Source organism: Melopsittacus undulatus, chromosome 10 (genome assembly GCF_012275295.1).
Source record: "Melopsittacus undulatus isolate bMelUnd1 chromosome 10, bMelUnd1.mat.Z, whole genome shotgun sequence".
NCBI lineage: Eukaryota > Metazoa > Chordata > Aves > Psittaciformes > Psittaculidae > Melopsittacus > Melopsittacus undulatus.
Genome location: NC_047536.1, coordinates 34,684,002 through 34,701,846, shown reverse-complemented (window position 1 = coordinate 34,701,846; position 17,845 = coordinate 34,684,002). Strand labels below are relative to the sequence as shown.

The following is a 17,845-nucleotide window of genomic DNA, read 5'->3' as shown; positions in this document are numbered from 1 at the left end:
TACACGCGGCCTCGTGCCCTGCCCCTCCGCCGGCACAGAGCCACCATTCACATCCCCCCGGCTCTCCCGAGGTCACCATTCCTGCACTTTTAGTTCTACTTTGCTGCAGATCCCCCCCCCGGTCCCTGCATCCCCTTTGGTCTCCCACGAGGCTCCCAGAGCAGACCTCGGGTCACGGGCTACGGGAGGAGCCCGTCTGTCTGGGCTCGACGGCAGCGGTCGGGGGGGGGAGATGAGACACAGCGGCTGCGGCGCTGGAACCGGGGGTACCCCAGGGTGCCGAGCCCGGCACTGGGGATGGGTCCTGGCGCTGGGACCTGGTGGCTGCAGCCTCATCTGTCCGGTCCCGATGCAGGGGTCAGGGCTGGCGTCAGCAGTGACCCCCCTTCTGGCTCAGAGCCCTCGGGACCGGGTCACGGTGATCCCGCAGCTGGGAAAACAGCAGTGGAGCTGCTGGATCAAAGGGTGCAGGGGCCGCAGGTGACGGCAGCGCGGGGCTGGCAGCGATCCCGACCGGGATGGGATCGCACGGAGCTCTGGGGAAGTCCCTGCGCTATGGGGACAGCCACAAAGAGAGCGCAGGGCAGGGCCCGGTTCTGGGGCTGGCACTGAGCTCGTCCTGGCTGGGAGCGAACGGGAGAGGTTTTACCTCTGGCTGTGGACTTCTCTTTTCCAGTGTCCTCCCAGTCCAGAGTCACTCTCCTTTCCTTGCCCAGTCCCCAGGTTTTCCCCTGCGGTGTTTGCCAACCCCACAGCTCTGCCCTGCGGCCGCAGTGATGCCACCAGCACCCACTGCCCTCTCCATGGGGAATTCCCAGGACAGCCACTGCAGGAAGCGGATGTGGGTGATTTCCTTCCGAACGCCAATGCACCCATTGCCAGCCCTTGCCGGGTGCTCACGTGAGAATGGGGCTCTCCCAGTTCAGGGGTCCTGCACTGGGGATGGGGCAGAGCCACAGCACGGCCCCCCTGAGCCCCAGCACAGGGAGCAGCATGGTCTGAGCCATTGCATCACACCAGAGATGCGGAAAGAGCTGTGGGCAGGATCAGGAACTGCCTGCACGTGCCAAGGAGCGTGAGGGGCTGGAGCGAGCCCTGACTTAGGGATGGGGGATAGCAGAGAAGGTCCTGACCTGCAGCCAGGCAGGGGACAGCCTGAATGGGGACAGTGGTGGCACACAAGGGGAGCATCCTGCAGCTCCCTGCCCTTGCTCCCATCACTGGTCCTTTCCTGCATGTCCAGCTCAGCAGCCCCCAGCCCAGTTCATGCTCAGTTCTGTGCAGTGAGCCTTAGATGTGGCTTTGGCTGTTCCTGCCCAAACACAGGAGCCTTTGCTCAGGGTCTGTGCTCTTTGAAGGGGTTTTTGGTTCAGTTTAAAACTCTCATACCCAGAAGGAGACTTTCTGGTTTTGCTCCATCTGTGCCACTCCTATCAAATGTCATTTCTCCTCATGGAAGAGCCTCTGGTTCCTCAATGCTCATCCCAAATGTCTTAATATTGTTTTGAACCAGCCCCACTGAGACGTGGTGCCATGGGCAGGAGGGCTTGAGCAACAGCTGCGTTTCACAAGCGCTTGGTTCAGGGATGTTTCCTCCAGCAACCAGAACTTCCCTGGATGCAGCACAAGATGTGCCTGCATCAGCAGCTTCCTGTGCCTGTCCTGCTGCCCCCTCAATGGGAAATGAAAGTCACTTAAATCATTTCTTCACTCCTCAGCTCCATCCCACAGCCCATGCGAGGTCCGGCCAGCCCGGCTCTCCCTGCTGGGGACCCCAAGGGTGCCCCCAGCTCCTGCCCTTGCCTCCAGCCCAAGAGCTGTGACATGTCAGGGCCCCACAGGTTTTGCTGTTGGGATGTGATCCTGGTGGGCTGGATGTGTTCCTCTGCACATGGATGCCCTGTGCTGGGCACCCTGATGGTTTGGTTGCCCCCAGTGCCCAGCCTTGTCCCAGACTTGCTGGGTGTGGGGGGACTCTAGGGGCTGCCCATGTGGGGTGAGAAACCATAACTTGCTTCCTTTAGCCCTTGCTGTGCCCCTGTGCTGCTCTGGTAACACCGGTGCCTTGGGTGGGTCTGTGCTGACAGCAGCAGCTTGAGCCCAGGGCAGCCCCAAGCGCCATGGTGTGGAGTGAGGAGGCTCAGGGGTGGCTCCAGCCTTTGCTTGGCAAAGGCAGAGCAGGCAGCGAGAGCAGAGCCCCATCAGCGGTGCTGGCAGAGCTGAACCCTGCCCGCAGCAGGGCTGCACCCCATGGAGAGCTGGACACCGAGCTCTTGCCTCCCTGGTTTCCCTGCCTGTAAGGAGAGGCACTGGGCATGGTGCTGGTGTGCTGTGCTGTGCCATATCGTGCTGTGCAGTGCCATATTGTGCCATGTTGTGCTATGCTGTGCCATGCCAAATCATGCCATGCTGTGCCACATCATGCCGTGCCATAGGCACAGGTGCCAGCAGTGCAGAGGAGCCGGGCGGTGGCCGAGCAGGAAGCTGTGGGGCTCCGGGGCTGTCCCGCACTGGCTGTGGCAGCGGCTCCGACGCCTCCCTTGCCCGTGGTTCCCGTTTTGGCAGGGGTATAAAGGCAGTGCTGGCAGGGAGAGCAGGCACTGCGGCACCGCAGGGCAGCCAGGATGGGAGCACAGAGCCTGGCTGTGGCTTGGGGGGCACTGGCTTTGTGCCTGGCATTCACCAGGGCTGCCAACCCCGGCTTTGTGGTGAGGATCACCCAGGCAGGCTTGGACTATGGTGGGTTTGGCTGCTCGGTTCCCTCCTTGCAGGTGTGCTGGGGCTGAGGCATGGAGCTGGGTGCAGGGTCCTGGGGCAGGACAGGAGCCTGGGCTGGAGGTGCCAAAGGCACCAGTGCTCCTTGCTTCCCACCGGTGCCCCCTGGTTGGGACAGGAGCAGGGCAGAGGGTGCTGCTCTCATGGCAGGTGCTGGGGCAGCAGAGCCCTGAGCCCTGGAGGAGGGAGCTGCAGAGGTGGGAGCTGCAGGGGGCACTGACAGAGATGGATGGGCCCCATGCTGCTGGTACTGATGCAGGCAGAGCCCGGCTCCAGCGGAGAGCTCTGATGGATTGAAACACACTCCATGAGGAACAGCTCATTTACCGGCAGCATTCCCAGCTGTGCGGCTGCGGGGACGTGATTCCCCTTCCCAGGCGGATGCAGGGATGCGGCTCCTGCTCATGCTGTGCTGCTCCATGGGACGTGTGCTCCATCCAGCTTTGCTTGCCTGTGCTGGGCATGGAGCAGCGTGGTGCTCCTGCACCTCACCAGCACCCAGCCAGGACTGGGACCTCTCTCCCCTTCCAGGGCCTGGCCACCACCTTCCTCTGGGGCTTCAGCAGCACTGCCCATGTGCTCACAGGGCTCAGTGCACCCAGATAAGCCTGGGAGGTGGAAAGCAGCCAGGGCATCGCCTGCATGTTTCCTTTAACCCTTTTGCTGTGTGCCCTGTGCGTGCCCCAGCTCCCATGGTTAGTGTGGTGCTGGTGATGCTCTCCCTCTGCCCCTGCAGCACATCAACATGGGATCACGGTCCTGGAGAAGGAGCTGGCCCAGCTGAAGCTGCCGGACATCTCTGGTGACTTCCGCGTCTGGCACGTGGGGAAGGTGCAGTACGAGATCTCCAGGTGAGCTCTGTCAGTGCCTGCAGCACCAAACCTCACCCCATCCTCTGCGAGGGGCAGGAGGGATGAGGATGGGGAACCTCACAGCTATGAGGAGCATCCTGTCCCCTCCACACCCTGGGGTGCTGGCAGTGACTCTCCTGCTTCACCCCTATCCAAAGGGGGAAAGGGGAATGCGGATGATGGGCAGATCTTGAAGCCGGGTGGGAGGAGGTGACTTTGCCCATGGGAGCAGGAGCTCAGCCCCTGCGGAGATCCAGGCTCTTTGCTGCCCATTGCACCCCTCAGCTCCTGCTGCTTTGGGTTGTGAGCTGCTGTTTGGGTGGCTGCAGGGACCATGTCTCTAAGGGCACCACGTTGTGTTGTGCACCCCTGCCAGGCTGGGATGCTGCCGTGTGCCCGGGTATGAGCCCCCCTCTAACGTGCCTTGTGCCTGTCACTGGTTTCTGTTTAGGCTGTCCCTGCGCAGCTTCCACCTGCCCTACTCCCGGATCTCACTGGTCCCTGGTGTTGGCCTCCAGGTCTCCATCTCCCATGCCTTCGCCGAGCTGGACGGGAACTGGCGGGTGAAGCTGTACTTCATGTGCGTGCCTGGCTCCTCCGCTCCCTGCCCTGCTCTGGACAGGTTCCTTCTCCCTTCTCCTGGTGTCTCGGGCAGCTCTGGCTTTGCTCTCTGCAGAGTCTGTCCTGCAGCCGCTGTGTTCCTGACAGGAGCCAGGTCCCTCCAATGGCAGCAGAGCTGCCCAGGCAGTGGTTATCCTGCTTGCCAAGTGTCTGGGGAGACAGTGTGAAGCCATCTCCCCTCTTGTGGCACGCGGGGTGTGGGGAACGGTCCCTCCTACCTGCTTGCACTGGGGGCACTTTCCCGAGCGCCTGCAGGGACAGGGGTGGGTACAAGTTGGTGCCACTTATCTATGCACCAGCATTGAGAACTGTCCCTTTCTCATCCTGCCCCTGCAGCCGGGACCACGGTTCCTTTGACCTGAGGGTGGAGAGCATCTACATCAAGATCCAGCTGGGGCTGGGCAGTGATGCCCTCGGGAAGCCCACCATCGACACCTCCTCCTGCAGCACCCGCATCTCCAGCATCCGCGTGCACTTCTCGGGCAAGTTTGGGTACGTGACAGCACTGTGGGAATGTGGCTGCCGGGCTCCGGTGCCGGGACTGGGATACTGGAATACCTGCGGTGCCTTGGGAGCTGCCCTGCAGGCTGCCTGCACCAGTCTGCTCCAGCCTCTTCCACTGTCCTCATCCACATGTGCAGCTGCATGAACTGAAAGCTGGCCTGAGTTTACCCTGCTGTGGCTGCATGTTAGGGGAGGTTTAAGGCAGTCACTACATGTGTGTGCAGGTGGTTTGCAAGCAAGTCTGTTTGCAAATAGAAACCCTGAGGCAAAGCCAGATGCCACATTGGTGGGGGGATGATGTTTCCCAGTGTCCTGCATCATTAGTGTTCCTGTTTCCTGGGCAAGTACTTCTGCAGCAGCCTCTGAGCTGCATACAGCAGGACTCTCTCTGGTTTTCTCTGCAGGTGGCTTTACAACCTGTTCCATAAAGCTATTGAGTCCAGGTTCCGGAAGATCTTGGAAAGCAAGGTAAGTGAGGGAGGGAGGGCAGAGCTCCGGGTTTTCAGGTTGTCTTTAGCCTCTGCTTGTAGCTGATGTGTAAGAGGGACCAGAGCACATGCAGGGATGTGACTGGAGCCAGAGCCCACAGGCATGCTGCCCATCTGGTGAGAACCAGAGGAATGGGCACCACTAACTCCATCCCTGGCAGTGTTCAAGGCCAGGTTGGACAGGGCCTTGGGTGACATGGTTTAGTGTGAGGTGTCCCTGCCCATGGCAGGGGTTGGGACTGGATAGATCATCCTTATAGGTCCTTTCCAACCCAAACCCTTCTATGATTGTGACTGCAGCCCCTGCAGCATCGTGTGCCTGGGGCTGGATCCAAACCCTGCAGCTGCTGCCAAAGCAATTGGCTCCTAATTAACAAAGACTCTTCTTGCCATGTGGTCAGTTAATTGGATCTTATGCCTTGGCCAAGGCCAGTGTAGCAGAGGGAGCCTGGTCAGAGCTGTCCTTTAAACCCTGCTTTGGGGAGCACTGGGGGGAAGTCTCATTCTGGACTTCCGACACTTCCCATCTTGTTTTAATGGGGAGGCCTCAGAACCAGTGCAGAGACCTACATGCGGGAGTCCTGCAGCAAGACAAGGAGCAAGCTGTTAGCAGTAATTACTACAAGGCTGACTGGCACCAGTTACAGCCTCCCTGGATGCGACCCTTGCTCAGGAAGGAAGCAGTTGGAGAACAGGCAAATCCTGCTCCCACAACAGATCCCATCCTGCCTGGGCGCTATTCCTGATGCCATCCATTGGCATTCCCAAGGCCGCTGGGACCTGTAGCAGCAGATGGGCTGGCAGCAGGAGCAAAGCCAGAGCTTGAAGGCCTTTTCGGCTGTTTTGCCTCCTGGAAGGAAGGCTTTGGGTGTCCAAAGGAGCTCTTTGCTCCCAGGCAGTGATAGGGCATCCAGCACAGACAGGAATACTGTCTGGGCACCGGGATGAGCAGCAACATGTCAATAACTCCATGCTCAGGGCTCTGTCCCTTCTCTTCCTCCCTGCTGCCGCACAGCCAGCGGCTGCATTGCTGTCAGTGGGGTCACTGCTCCTCTGGAGCTCTGCACCCCTCCGCACTGCAGGCTGGATGCCCAGGCAGGCAGATGATGTGCTGTTTGTGCCGTTATGTGGAAGCGCTGGAAGGGACCTTGTGCACATTATCTCATGCTGCAGGACTGTGGCCTGCAGTGAATTAGCCTGCAATTAAATCCTGCTGCAGTGCTGAGGCTTCAGCCATGGATGACAGCGGCAGAGGGGTCTGTGTCCTGGCTGTAGGAGCTCAGGACAGCGCTGCTCTGTCAGTGCCATCAGTGCCCCTGCGGCAGGGTCAGCTCTTCCAGCTGCTCTGCTTCAGCCAAGTCTTGGCTGCTCAAGCACAACCCATTCCAGCATGGGCCATAGGAAGAGTGTGAGGGCACATGGGAGATGCCTTCTGAGGGCCCCATGGAGCTGGGCTGTGCGTGGGGAGCTGTTTCAGGTACAAACCCTGCCTGTGCCATGGACACGGCATTAACGTGCTGCCTGCTGAACAGAGACAACCACCACCCAGTGCTCTTCATTCAATGAGCGTTGGCAGGGGATGAAGGCAGCCCCAGGCAGGGGATGAAGGCAGCCCCGGGCAGGGGATGAAGGCAGCCCCGGGCAGGGGATGAAGGCAGCCCCGGGCAGTGCAGTGGGGCTGTGGTTCCCCCTGGGCTGAGCTCCCTGCCCCTGCCCAGCTTTGCCCTCTCCCTCCCATAGGTCTGCGAGATCGTGGCCAAGTCTGTGCGCAGTGAGCTCCAGCCTTACGCCCAGACCCTGCCAGGTACTGGGGCTGCAGGGGCTCGAGGGGCAGCTCATGGCATGGCCCGGCCATGAGGACAGGGTCTTACCGGTGGGGACTCAGCTGCTGTACCCGGGGACCAGAGCATCCCTCAGTGCAGCAGCGGCTGAGACACCGAGGAGGGAAACGGGAGGTTGTGCTCTGAGTAGAAGCAGGCACACATGGAGCTCTGTGGTTTACAGTCACAGCCAAGATTGATGCCATGGCTGGGATCGATTACTCCTTGGTGGCACCCCCAGCTGCTACCGCACAGTCACTGGATGTGGACCTGAAGGTGAGAGGCTGCCCTGGGAGAGCCAATGCCTTCCCCCCCGCAGTGGGGACCGGGTTTAGGTGCCTGCTGCAGGTGCTGTGTGCCAGCCCCAGTCCCACCACCCCTGCTCTCTGCTTCACCAGGGTGAATTCTTCTCCCTGGCTCACCGCTCTGCCATCCCCTTCCCTCCGCTGGCGCTGGCCTTGCCCCCGGACCACGACCGCATGGTTTACTTTGGAGCCTCCAGCTACTTCTTCAACACAGCCAGTGTCGCCTACCACGCAGCCGGGGCACTGGTCCTCGACATCACCAACTCCATGGTGAGCAGAGCAGTGGGATGGGGCTGTCCCTGCTGGGGCCATGGGCACTGAGCTCACCATGGGCTTGGCTGTGCCCCATTGCCCTGGCATGACTGTTCTCCTGCTACAGATCCCAAAGGACGTTGAGTTCCACTTGAACACCTCAACCTTCTCAGCCTTCGTTCCCCAGGTGAGTGCCCAGCTCTGCCTTCCCATAGCTCCTGTGTTTTGCTCCATGCAAGGTGGTCTCCCCCAGGGATGGGGCTTTGTGCCGCTGTCCTTACCCTCTCCCTGCCCCTCTGCAGCTGGAGGAGCTGTACCCACACATGGAGATGAAGGTCAGGCTGTCTGCCCCTTCCGCCCCATTCCTCACCATCAGACCGGATGGGCTCTCGCTCAGGCCTGTTGTGGATATCCAGACCTACGCCATCCTCCCCAACTCCACCCTGGCTCCTCTCTTCCTCCTCAGCCTGGTGAGCTGTGACTGTGGCTCTGTTGGGGCAGCTCAGGGAGCACCCACAGCTTCAGCTGCTGCTGTGTGCCCATGAGCTCTGCCCTGCATCTCAGTGGGACAAAGATTCGGGCTGTGCTGAGCCACTGCTGCAAGCTCCTGCTGGGGAGGTGCCGGGTGCTGCCTGACACCAGCCCAGTCCTGCTGTACTGGGGCTGTCCCCAGCAGAAGCCACCCGAGCTGACACAAGCCAGGTTTAATGCTGTGGGAAAGGCACCCTGGATGGGCAGCATCCTGCTGCCTTTTGGCTGCTCAGCACCATCCCTGGGTGCTGGTGTGGGGGGAGCACTGCCAGAGCTCTGCTCTCTCCCCAGACAGGCAACGTGTCCGCTGTCATCGACGTGAAGTCTGGCCACATAGTTGGGAGCCTGAAGGTGGGCAGGTACGGAGGGGAGCAGCCGGGGGGGCTTGTGGGCTCCAGGGGCAGAGGTGAGGTGGGGAGATCCCAGAATGGGGACCTGGTGTGGAGGGGATGGGTTGGGGCTGGAGGGAGCAGGTTCCATGTGCAGCCAATGGGTGGGTAGTGCCCCTTCCACAGGGACACTGCCACAGCACCACTGCTGTCCCTGTGCAGGTTGAGGCTCTCTCTGAAGCATTCGGATGTGGGCACTTTCCAGGTAAACCATCCTTGACCATGAGCAGAACCCCAGCGTGGAGGCAGGAGCCTGCTGGGGGGCAAGGAGAGGGCTCATTCCCCTCTGCCCCCCAACACTGGGAGCTGGGGTGCAGCCAAGGTGCAGAACCCAGATGCTGTTGCCTCCCTCACCCCTACACTTCTTACCCTGCCAGCGTGGCCAAAGCCGCTGGTCTCTGGCAAAGCGTGTGCCCATCCCAGCTCCTCATCCCCTTTCCTTTCCCTGATTACCCTCCTGTGCCATCACCTGCTCTCCCGCAGCCTACAGCTCTTCTCCTTTCCCTCTCCCTGCTCCCCAGGTACGAATGCTGCAGTCCATAATGAACGTCCTGGCTTCCAACATCCTGCTCCCACGTCTTAACGGTGAGGACCTGCTGTGGGGCTGGGGTGCTGCAGCCACGCACGTTGCTCCATCCAAGCAGGTCCAGCTCCTCGGTTAAATCCCCATTGCCAAGCCTGATCCATGGGTAAAGCCCACAACAAGTGCCTGGGCTGCAGGCAGTGGTGTCGTGAGCCTCTTGGTGCTGTGATGTGCACCCAGCAGTGAACGCAATGGAAGGCACGAGCACGATGCACATCCTCATACTCTCCAGCCCCTCTGCCCCACTTGCTGCTTCTCGTGACTTCCCGGCAGCTCAGGCCAGAGCAGGGCTGGTGTCCGGGCATGGCACATTGTGGCACTGGATATCCCCAGCCTGGATATGGACCTTGGGAGGAGTTTCCTCTGCCTGCCTTGGGAGCACCATGGGTGAAGAAGGGGTTATGGGGAGGCAGGCGCCCGCTTTGCACAGCCCATACTCCCTCTTGCTCCCATTCCCACCCCAGCATGTCCATGTGTTGTGTTTTCCAGAGAGGTTAGCGCAGGGCTTCCCTCTGCCGCTGCCAGACCGGATACAGCTCTCCAACATCCTCGTGGGGTTTCATCAGGTGAGTGGGGGAGCACTCGGGGTGTGGAGCCAGCCCCATGGTGGGCAGTAGGGACCACGCATCATTGTCCTGCGTGGCCCTGTGCCAGCCATGGCTGTGAAACGTCTCCAGCGCCCGTCCAGGGCTAGGATTCGGCTCTGGGCTGTCAGAACCACGCTCCCCCCGCGGGGGGTTGTGCTGAGGAACACAAGTGCCAGTGCCTGGCACAGCCTCATGGTTTTATTGCTTCCCTCCCAGAATCTCCTGCTGCTCGGAGCAGATGTTCAGTACCAGCCCCGGAGATAGAGCAAGAACCTCAAGCACCAACCCTGCCCCGTTCACCCCTTCCATGCCCCCGGGTCCTGCTGCTGGGGCTGAAGACATCAGCTCATGTCCTGGACTGGGGAGCAGCACCCGGGGCCGAGCCCCGCATCCCCCCGCCGGGTCCCTGGTCCCATCCCACCCCTGTTCCCATCTCACCCCTGTTCCCATCCCACCCCTGGTCCTATCCTATCCCGTCCTTCCCCCCCCCCACTCCCCCCCCGGGGGGCAATAAAGGCGGCTGTGCTGGAGCGGTGTCTGTCGGAGCTGGTACCCCCGTTCCGGCTGTTTGCATGGCCGCGGTCATGGTGAAGCCCTAAAGCACCGTCATTAACAAACACCGTTATTAACACCGTCATTAACACACAAACACCGTTATTAACACACACCGTTATTAACACCGTTATTTTCACCGTCCCTCCACGTTTCCGCAGCGGGGCGGAACCACCGCAGCGCGGAACGCGGCGCCGGGAGCAGGGAGGGGCGGTGGGACCGCTTTGGCGGGGCCGCGGCGGGTCCGTCGCTCTAAAGGCCCCGCCGCCGGTACAGCCATGCTGCCCTGGGCCCGGGCGCTGCGGGCCGCGGGGCTGCTCCGCTCGGCCGGTGCCGGTGCCGGTGCCGGTGCCCAGCGCCGGGCTCCCCGCCGGGAGCGCTGCGGGCCGGGACAGCGGCGCTGGGCCGCGGGGCCCGACCTGCGGCACTTCCTGAGGGCAGCCGGTGGGGAGCCCCCGCCGGGGCTGGAGCTGGAGCCGGAGCCGGGGCCGGAGCCGGAGCCGGGGCCTGCCCCGGGCAGCGGGAGAGGTCCGTGGGGCAGCGGTAGGGGCCGGGGGGGCTGCGGTAGGGGCCGGGGTCCGGGCAGCGTGAGGGGAACGGGGCTGCGGGGGCTCTGCAGGCGTCGGACGAGCCCTGCCCCTCGGTGCCTCCCGGCTGTGGAGCTGGGGCCCGGCTGCTCTGGCTCCGCTTCCCGGTGTGAGGCTGTGGGAAGGGGCGGTCGGGATGTGGTGTCCCAGCAGTGAGGCGGCTCCTGCAGCAGCCCTGCCCGGTGGGTGCGGGTGTCCGGGGGGGGTGAAGGTGCCGTCCTGCAGGAACAGATGGGAGCCGGGGCAGGCTCCTGCTCACACGCCTGTGTTACAGTGTACATGGAGACGTACGGGTGCCAGATGAACGTCAACGACACCGAGATCGCCTGGGCCATCCTGCAGAAGAGCGGCTACACCAGGACAAAGCGGCTGGATGAGGTGAGGCCCTGCCTGAGTCCCAGCCTTTGTCTGGAGCAGAGCCCGGGGGTGGTGGGGTCTTTGTAGTTGAAGTTCTGTGGAGCGAAGGAAACACTTCACAAATGCACTGGAAAGCTGGGTCTGACTCTTCCCTTTCAACTGCTGGGCTTGCTCTCAGTTGGAGAGGGATTGGACACAGTGGGATGCTCCTGGCTCATCTTTGAGTCAGCTTCTCTCATGTAGTGGAAGACTCTACTGCTCTCCTGGTAGTTTCTTGCACCTTTATTGTTGAAACCACCACACACTTGGGCAGATCCTTTCCACTGCTTTAAGTGGTTTTCTGCTCTGCCTGCTGAGGTTACCCCTGCAGGGGGTGAGCAGTGAGCAGTGAGCATGTGGCTGTTACACATTATTCTCCCTCTTTTGTCATTCAATGCAGGCAGATGTGATTCTCCTGGTCACCTGCTCCATCAGGTAAGGAAGCTTCTGTCCCTGCTGCTTTGGGGCTGTGTTTGAGGAGCTACCATTTGAAAACCACGTTGATAAATGTGTTGTGTGAGGAAAACCATAGTAGATAAAAGAGTCAAGACACAATACACACAGCACAGATGACACTTCCATGTGGTGGATGATCCCCTGGCTTTAGCTGAATTCTCCTCTCAGAGCACTTGGGCTGCTTCAGGCTGGGGGCTGTTAAAGTGCAGCAGTTGGAATAACCTCTGTTTCCTGGCTCCCAGGGAGAAGGCAGAACAGACCATCTGGAACCGCCTGCGGCACCTCGGCGCACTCAAGGCCCGGCGGCAGCAGCAGGCTGGCCCCCCCCTGCGCATCGGGATCCTGGGTACCTGTGCAGCAATGAGCAGCACTCAGTGTGTGCCCTGACCCCTCGTGGTGCCACTGCCCCTGGTGCTGCTTCCTCCTCCCCTCTGACAGCACCAGGCTTTGCTGCAGGGTGAGAGTAGCCAGCAAAGGGGTGCAGGAGTGTGATGGAGGGTGGGCACTTCCTCACAAGAACCTTCTCCTTTGCTGGCAGGATGCATGGCTGAGAGGCTTAAGGAGAAGATTCTGCACAGAGAGAAGCTGGTGGACATTGTGGCAGGCCCTGATGCATACCGGGACCTCCCCCGGCTGCTGGCTGTGGCAGAGTCTGGCCAACAAGCTGCCAATGTCCTGCTGTCACTGGATGAGACCTATGCAGACATCCTGCCTGTCCAGACTAGTGCAGGTGGCACGACAGCGTTTGTGTAAGTACCTCTTTTTCCTGTGCGTGTTTCTGTGGCTCTGGTTTGGACGTGCTGCTGTACAGAACAGACACGTCAGTGGCAGCAGTTACCCAGGAGATGTAATGCCTGGTTGCACTCGCTCCCAGCAGCCCAGAAGCATGAGCTTACCAGACTGAGTATTTGCTGCTGCTTTGCTGTGTGACTGAGCCCTGGAGAGGCTGCCCATGCCCTGCCTGGCTGTGGGCTGCTCATGCTCTCCTTGGAGAGGGTTGATTGTCTAAGCCTGACACTGCACTGAGTGATTTCTGTCCCACTGCTGTCTGTACCTTCTTGAAGCCTGCGCCTCTCTCTCCTCCTCCCTTCTGCCATGTCCAGTCACACGTTCTCCTATTTAATTCTTCTAATCCTCCATGAGCTGTAACTTCTGTTGGCTTCGTTTCCATTTGTTCAGTTTTGATAATAAGACTCCTAAACTTGAGATCAGATTCTGCTCAGTGTGGCCAAAGAGACAGAGGGAGATATCACCCTCTGTAGGAGCAGAAGGCAGAAGGATCTCTCATCCCTGCCAGGCTGTGGTGCAAGTCTGTGCCTCAGCAGTTGCTTTCCAAGTTCCTTGGAAACATGCTTGAAGAATGAGGAGGTGTTGGCTGGGGGTGAGCAGAAGTCAGAGCTGGCTGGAGCAGTGTGAGAGCTGTGTTCAGAGCTGGTGCTGTGCATGCTGTATGCTGAGGGCATTGATAAAGGCAGCAGCTGATGAAGCAGGACTGGATGCACTGGGGATGACTCTTCTGGAGTGATGGTGGAATGACTGTACTTGCTCTTGGCAGATCTATCATGCGGGGCTGTGACAACATGTGCAGTTACTGCATCGTGCCCTTCACCCGTGGCCGGGAAAGGAGCCGCCCCATTGCGTCCATCCTGCAGGAAGTGAGGATGCTCTCGGATCAGGTGCGGCAGAGCCTCCTGCTCCTGTCCCAAGCCATGGGAGAAGGGCTGGTTCTCACTGAAGGTGTTTTCAGTGGTGCCTTTGAATGCACCACCTTTATCTGCAGAGATGAGGTTACCATAGGGTTCCACCAGTGGCTTTTTTGATTCCCTTGTAATGCTCTGAGCCAGACAGGGAGGGGAAGGCTTCCTTTGGAGGCTGCTCCTGGAAGTAAGAGTAGAACTATGGCTGCTTGCAGTGCAGCCATCCTGACTGGGTTATGGTGGTTTCTTTATTGTTGTAGGGGGTGAAAGAAGTGACCCTCCTGGGTCAGAATGTCAACAGCTTCCGAGACATGTCTGAGATGCAGTTTCAGTCGGTGGCAGCCCCAGGCCTCAGCCGTGGCTTTAACACAGTTTACAGAGCCAAGCCAGGAGGTCTGCGCTTCGCACATCTCCTGGACCAGGTGTCAAGGATTGATCCAGAAATGAGGATCCGTTTCACCTCCCCACACCCCAAGGACTTCCCTGATGAGGCAAGTGTAAAACGAACACCTGGGCCACTGTGGGCAGGCTCTGAACTGCTACATGTGGGCTGTGCTTCCTTCCCAAAGGGATTGCTGAACCCCAGAATGGGAACAGCAGCTCCTGGGAGGGGAAATGTCTGTGCTAAAGCAGTTTGCAGTTTGCTGGCTTTCCCCTTGGCATCCTGGTGGAGTTGAGCTCTGTGCAATGTTGCCTCCTTGTTGCTCATTGCAGGTCCTGCAGCTTATCCAGGAGCGACACAACATCTGCAAACAGCTTCACCTCCCAGCCCAGAGTGGAAGCACACGTGTCCTGGAGGCCATGAGACGTGGGTGAGCCCTGTGCCCTGCCCTCTGATTCTGGCTGCTGGTTTCTCCTCACCAGTCATGGGTTTCTGATGAGCAAATCCATGTGTTCTTCATCGCAGATACACAAGAGAAGCATATTTGGAGCTTGTACACCACGTGCGTGACTCCATTCCAGGTAAGTGTTCCCTTTGGCTGGTCTGAGCTCAGCACAGCTGTATCTTAGTGTCTTTTCTCGAGTGGATCCTTCCTCTCTGCTTTGAGGAGGTGTAAAGCTGTGTCTCTGTTACAGGGGTGAGCTTAAGCAGTGATTTCATCGCTGGCTTCTGTGGAGAGACAGAAGAAGATCACCAGCAGACTGTGTCTTTGCTGCAGGAAGTCCGCTACAACGTGGGCTTCCTTTTTGCCTACAGCATGAGAGAGGTGAGTGCAGGACCCAATGGAGCAGACTTGTTACCTCTGGGCATCTCACCTAGCTCCTGAGTGCTGTTTCCCACTGTAAGACATTGTCCTGCAGAGACCTGGCTGGGGGTATGTTCTTATTTGTCGATGAGGAATTGTGCTGATGGAGCTGGGCTGGAGCCCAGGGTCAGGGACTCTGTCAGATGAGTCTGGAGAGAAGTGGTGTATTTTCAGAAGGCATTTCTGTGGGAAGAGTGGGTAGTTGACAGGTCTCCATTAGAATCCTCTCCAAAGTGTGCGATGCTGACGGGATAGAGGACAGGAGGTTGAGAAATGTAGGGAATATGGATTGCCTTTCATCACATGGGACTAGAACCAGCAGAACTTGTCTGTCCTTGTGAACAAACAGGCAACAGACATCTCATAGGAGCTGCAGAACTGCTCCACACAGCTCCTGATACTCTGTGCCCTACCTCAAACCTACCAAAAGGTGCTGCAGAAAGAACTTGAGGAGCTGAGATGTTGCTGGTGCTTAGCACCTGAAAACACTCCTTGAGGTTGTAAATGCACTGTCATGTGTGGAGTTGTTGATGGAGGAGCAGCCGAGTGGGCTGGGGCAGATCAGGTTCTGATCTCTGGTTACTGAGCCAGTCTTGCTCTGTCTCTTCACAGAAGACCCGGGCATTTCACCGCCTGCAGGATGATGTCCCTGCAGAGGTGAAGCAGCGGCGGCTGCAGGAGCTCATCACTGTGTTTCGGGAGGAGGCTGCAAGGGCCAACGAGGCCATGGTGGGCCAGTGTCAGCTGGTGCTGGTGGAGGGGGTGAGTGTGCCTGGAACACAGTCCTCTTCCTGCCCTCTTAGGCTGCACAGAGCAATCATCACCTCTGCCTCCCTTCTCGCTTTCCCCACACAATCCCAGGACTCCAAGACCGTGTCTGCACCCTTAAGCTTCACTCAGCCTGTCTCTTCTAGGGCCCTGAGCTGAGCACAGGGGGTGGGATAGGTTAGACATGTGTCTCTGGCTGAATACTGAACTAGGGCAGGCTTTGAAACACTGGCTTTGGTGTGCGGGTGTCAGCACCGCAGCTCAGCCCGAGGACTGGCTAACATGGCAAGCTTAACAGTGTGCAGTGGGGATTTTAATGCTGGCAACAGTGCTCCATTAATTCCTGAGGCAGGAAAGCCCAGCAGTGAACCAGAGCTGCTGCCAGGCAGGTGATGTTCCCTGTCCTGCTTTCAGCCCAGCAAGCGCTCTGCATTGGAGCTGTGTGGCAGGAACGACGGCAACATCAAGGTGGTCTTCCCCGATGCCGAGGTGGAGGATGCTGCCGGGAACCAGGCTCCAGCCAGGGCCCAGCCAGGGGACTATGTACTGGTGAAGGTACCTGACTGCAGTGCTTGGTTCCTCTTCCCTTGCTGTTCTCCAGAGCAGCTGCTGCCAGGAGAGCCTTGAATTGGAACAGATCCTCCTCAGTTTATGCTCCTTGTGTTAACCCTTCCAGGTAACCTCTGCCAGCTCCCAGACCCTGAGGGGAGTTCCACTGCACCGCACAGCCCTCTCCCGAGCTGCAGCCTGTCACTGAGCTGTCCCTGCTGCTGTGGATGGAGGCAGCACGTGTCTGCAGGAGGAGATGGGGAAGTTTGGTCAGGAGATGGGGTGGAAACAAGGATGTGTATGTATATCAGAATATGGTATGTGTGAAATTAGAATAAATATATATTTCTGGTTTGGCAACAATCTGCCCATTATCACATTTGTAGGGAAAAGGGGTGGAATCTGTGTGTGAGCTGCCCAACCCACGTACTTTGTAATGCTGTATTTTCACTTGCTCTGGGGCTTTGCCTGCCCTTGCAGTGCTGCAGGGCTCACCTCTGGCTTTGGTCACCTCCTCTCATGCAGCCCAGTGCCCTGCAGCACTGCTTTCAGCTCACTTCCCTGTGCAGCCAGATCCGTGGCCCTCAGAAGGGCTGACACCCACCTTGCCCTGCTCTAACCTCCTCCCCACAGACACCTCTTCCCAGTGGGACGTGTGGCTGCAGGGCCCTCCATGAGGCCAGCTCCGGTGGTTTTACAGTCGTTATGGTAAGAGCCTAATGAGGAGAGCTGGGTTTTGATGGGGAGGTGACCACACTCACTGCACAGGCTCCCCAAGGAGCCACAGTGCTCACCATTTACCTCGCCTCTTGGTTTTTATTGGCCTTGGGGATGAGGGCTGAGGTTTTACGGCAGTGGAGCCTCTGTTAGGATGTGCTTGCAGTGACCTTGGAGGCTGGATCAGTTCTTCGGTGCTACCTGGAAGCAGGAATGTGATGTTCTCAGGGGCTACACATGGGATGTGTCACTTGTCAGAAGATTTGCTCCCCAAATCCAGCTGTTGGGAAGGCTGAACATGGGCTCATACCCATTCCTATGTGTTTCTTTTGCCAGCCTGAACAGGGAGAGCCCAGAGTTCTATGGGGTTTACATCCCCATAATGCCGGTTTATGCCTGTGCACTCTGCTGTTGGGAGCTGAAGGGCTGTGGTATTTTGGCAAACCTCTGCAATGGGAAGGGGCTGGTTCTGCTGGGAATGCTGTGGTACAGCAGCTGAGGTTCAGACCAAAGTACTGGTTAGTGTGAACATGGGTTGTATCTGCTCTGTAGAGAAACACAGCTCCAGGGATCAGTACCTGGGCTGTGTTACCAGCAAAGAGGCTTCCCAGGTTTTTATTATCCAGTGGTTAAATGCCTCCATTTCAACCAGTTCCATAACTGGCCTCATGAGGTGCATCCTGTAACGCAGCTCAGTCCTCACCAAGTGCTCACACAAGTTCTGGTGTGTTCCTGAGGGGCCCTGGGAGGCAGCAGCCCTGTTACAATCTGAAAGCTGCTCTTGTCCTGCTGCAGAGGAGCTGGAGGCAGCCCCAGCCAGGCTCTGCTTGCTCCTGGGCACAGAGGAAACCACGGCTTGGATGCTGGGTGGGACTTTGTTTCAGGGATGACTCAGGAGTCCTCTGGTCCAAGCCTCCATCCTAAACCCCTCCTCTCTGCAGCCCAGTGTTCTGTGTGCTCAGCCTTCCTGTAGCCACTTGCTTGGGATGGAAACTGAGAAATAAAACCACAGGACCAGAAGTCAGGGATAAAAAAAGCACATCAGAGCAAAGGAGGTATTTATGGACACGGGTTTGGGGTTATTGCTCGTTCTGCTCTCTGGGTCCAAGTTCACCTTTTCCTACTGATTTGTGCACTGGGCATGGGCTGTGGCACTGCTGAAGAGGCCCC

The 17,845-nt window shown here is 58.9% G+C and overlaps 2 protein-coding genes across 2 annotated transcripts; both read left to right on the top strand.

Annotated features, from left to right (window-relative positions):
- The first annotated feature begins 2,614 nt into the window (after positions 1 to 2,614).
- On the top strand, positions 2,615 to 10,141 carry LOC101871144 (bactericidal permeability-increasing protein). The gene is made up of 15 exons (XM_034066960.1): positions 2,615 to 2,739; positions 3,512 to 3,626; positions 4,078 to 4,206; positions 4,584 to 4,739; positions 5,156 to 5,219; positions 6,980 to 7,043; positions 7,244 to 7,335; positions 7,458 to 7,634; positions 7,744 to 7,803; positions 7,919 to 8,086; positions 8,439 to 8,506; positions 8,699 to 8,741; positions 9,058 to 9,121; positions 9,609 to 9,685; positions 9,923 to 10,141. Exons 1-15 carry the CDS (start codon positions 2,625 to 2,627, stop codon positions 9,968 to 9,970), a joined length of 1,440 nt encoding a protein of 479 aa, XP_033922851.1. The 5' UTR covers positions 2,615 to 2,624; the 3' UTR covers positions 9,971 to 10,141.
- Positions 10,142 to 10,671: 530 nt separating this feature from the next.
- CDK5RAP1 (CDK5 regulatory subunit associated protein 1) lies at positions 10,672 to 16,245 on the top strand. Its single transcript, XM_034067221.1, has 13 exons — positions 10,672 to 10,786; positions 11,120 to 11,223; positions 11,642 to 11,676; positions 11,940 to 12,043; positions 12,236 to 12,446; positions 13,253 to 13,373; positions 13,655 to 13,885; positions 14,109 to 14,206; positions 14,302 to 14,357; positions 14,472 to 14,602; positions 15,254 to 15,403; positions 15,824 to 15,964; positions 16,086 to 16,245. The coding sequence occupies exons 2-13, from the start codon at positions 11,125 to 11,127 to the stop codon at positions 16,164 to 16,166; spliced, it is 1,458 nt and encodes a 485-aa protein (XP_033923112.1). The 5' UTR covers positions 10,672 to 10,786; positions 11,120 to 11,124; the 3' UTR covers positions 16,167 to 16,245.
- Positions 16,246 to 17,845: the final 1,600 nt, after the last annotated feature.

Coding starts and splice junctions, on each gene's coding strand:
- LOC101871144 (XM_034066960.1), top strand. CDS start 2,625: ATGGGAGCACAGAGCCTGGCTGTGGCTTGGGGGGCACTGGCTTTGTGC. Junction 4,740..5,155: donor CACTTCTCGGGCAAGTTTGG/GTACGTGACAGC, acceptor TTTTCTCTGCAG/GTGGCTTTACAACCTGTTCC. Junction 7,044..7,243: donor TTACGCCCAGACCCTGCCAG/GTACTGGGGCTG, acceptor TGTGGTTTACAG/TCACAGCCAAGATTGATGCC.
- CDK5RAP1 (XM_034067221.1), top strand. CDS start 11,125: ATGGAGACGTACGGGTGCCAGATGAACGTCAACGACACCGAGATCGCC. Junction 12,044..12,235: donor CCTGCGCATCGGGATCCTGG/GTACCTGTGCAG, acceptor CTTTGCTGGCAG/GATGCATGGCTGAGAGGCTT. Junction 14,603..15,253: donor TTGCCTACAGCATGAGAGAG/GTGAGTGCAGGA, acceptor GTCTCTTCACAG/AAGACCCGGGCATTTCACCG.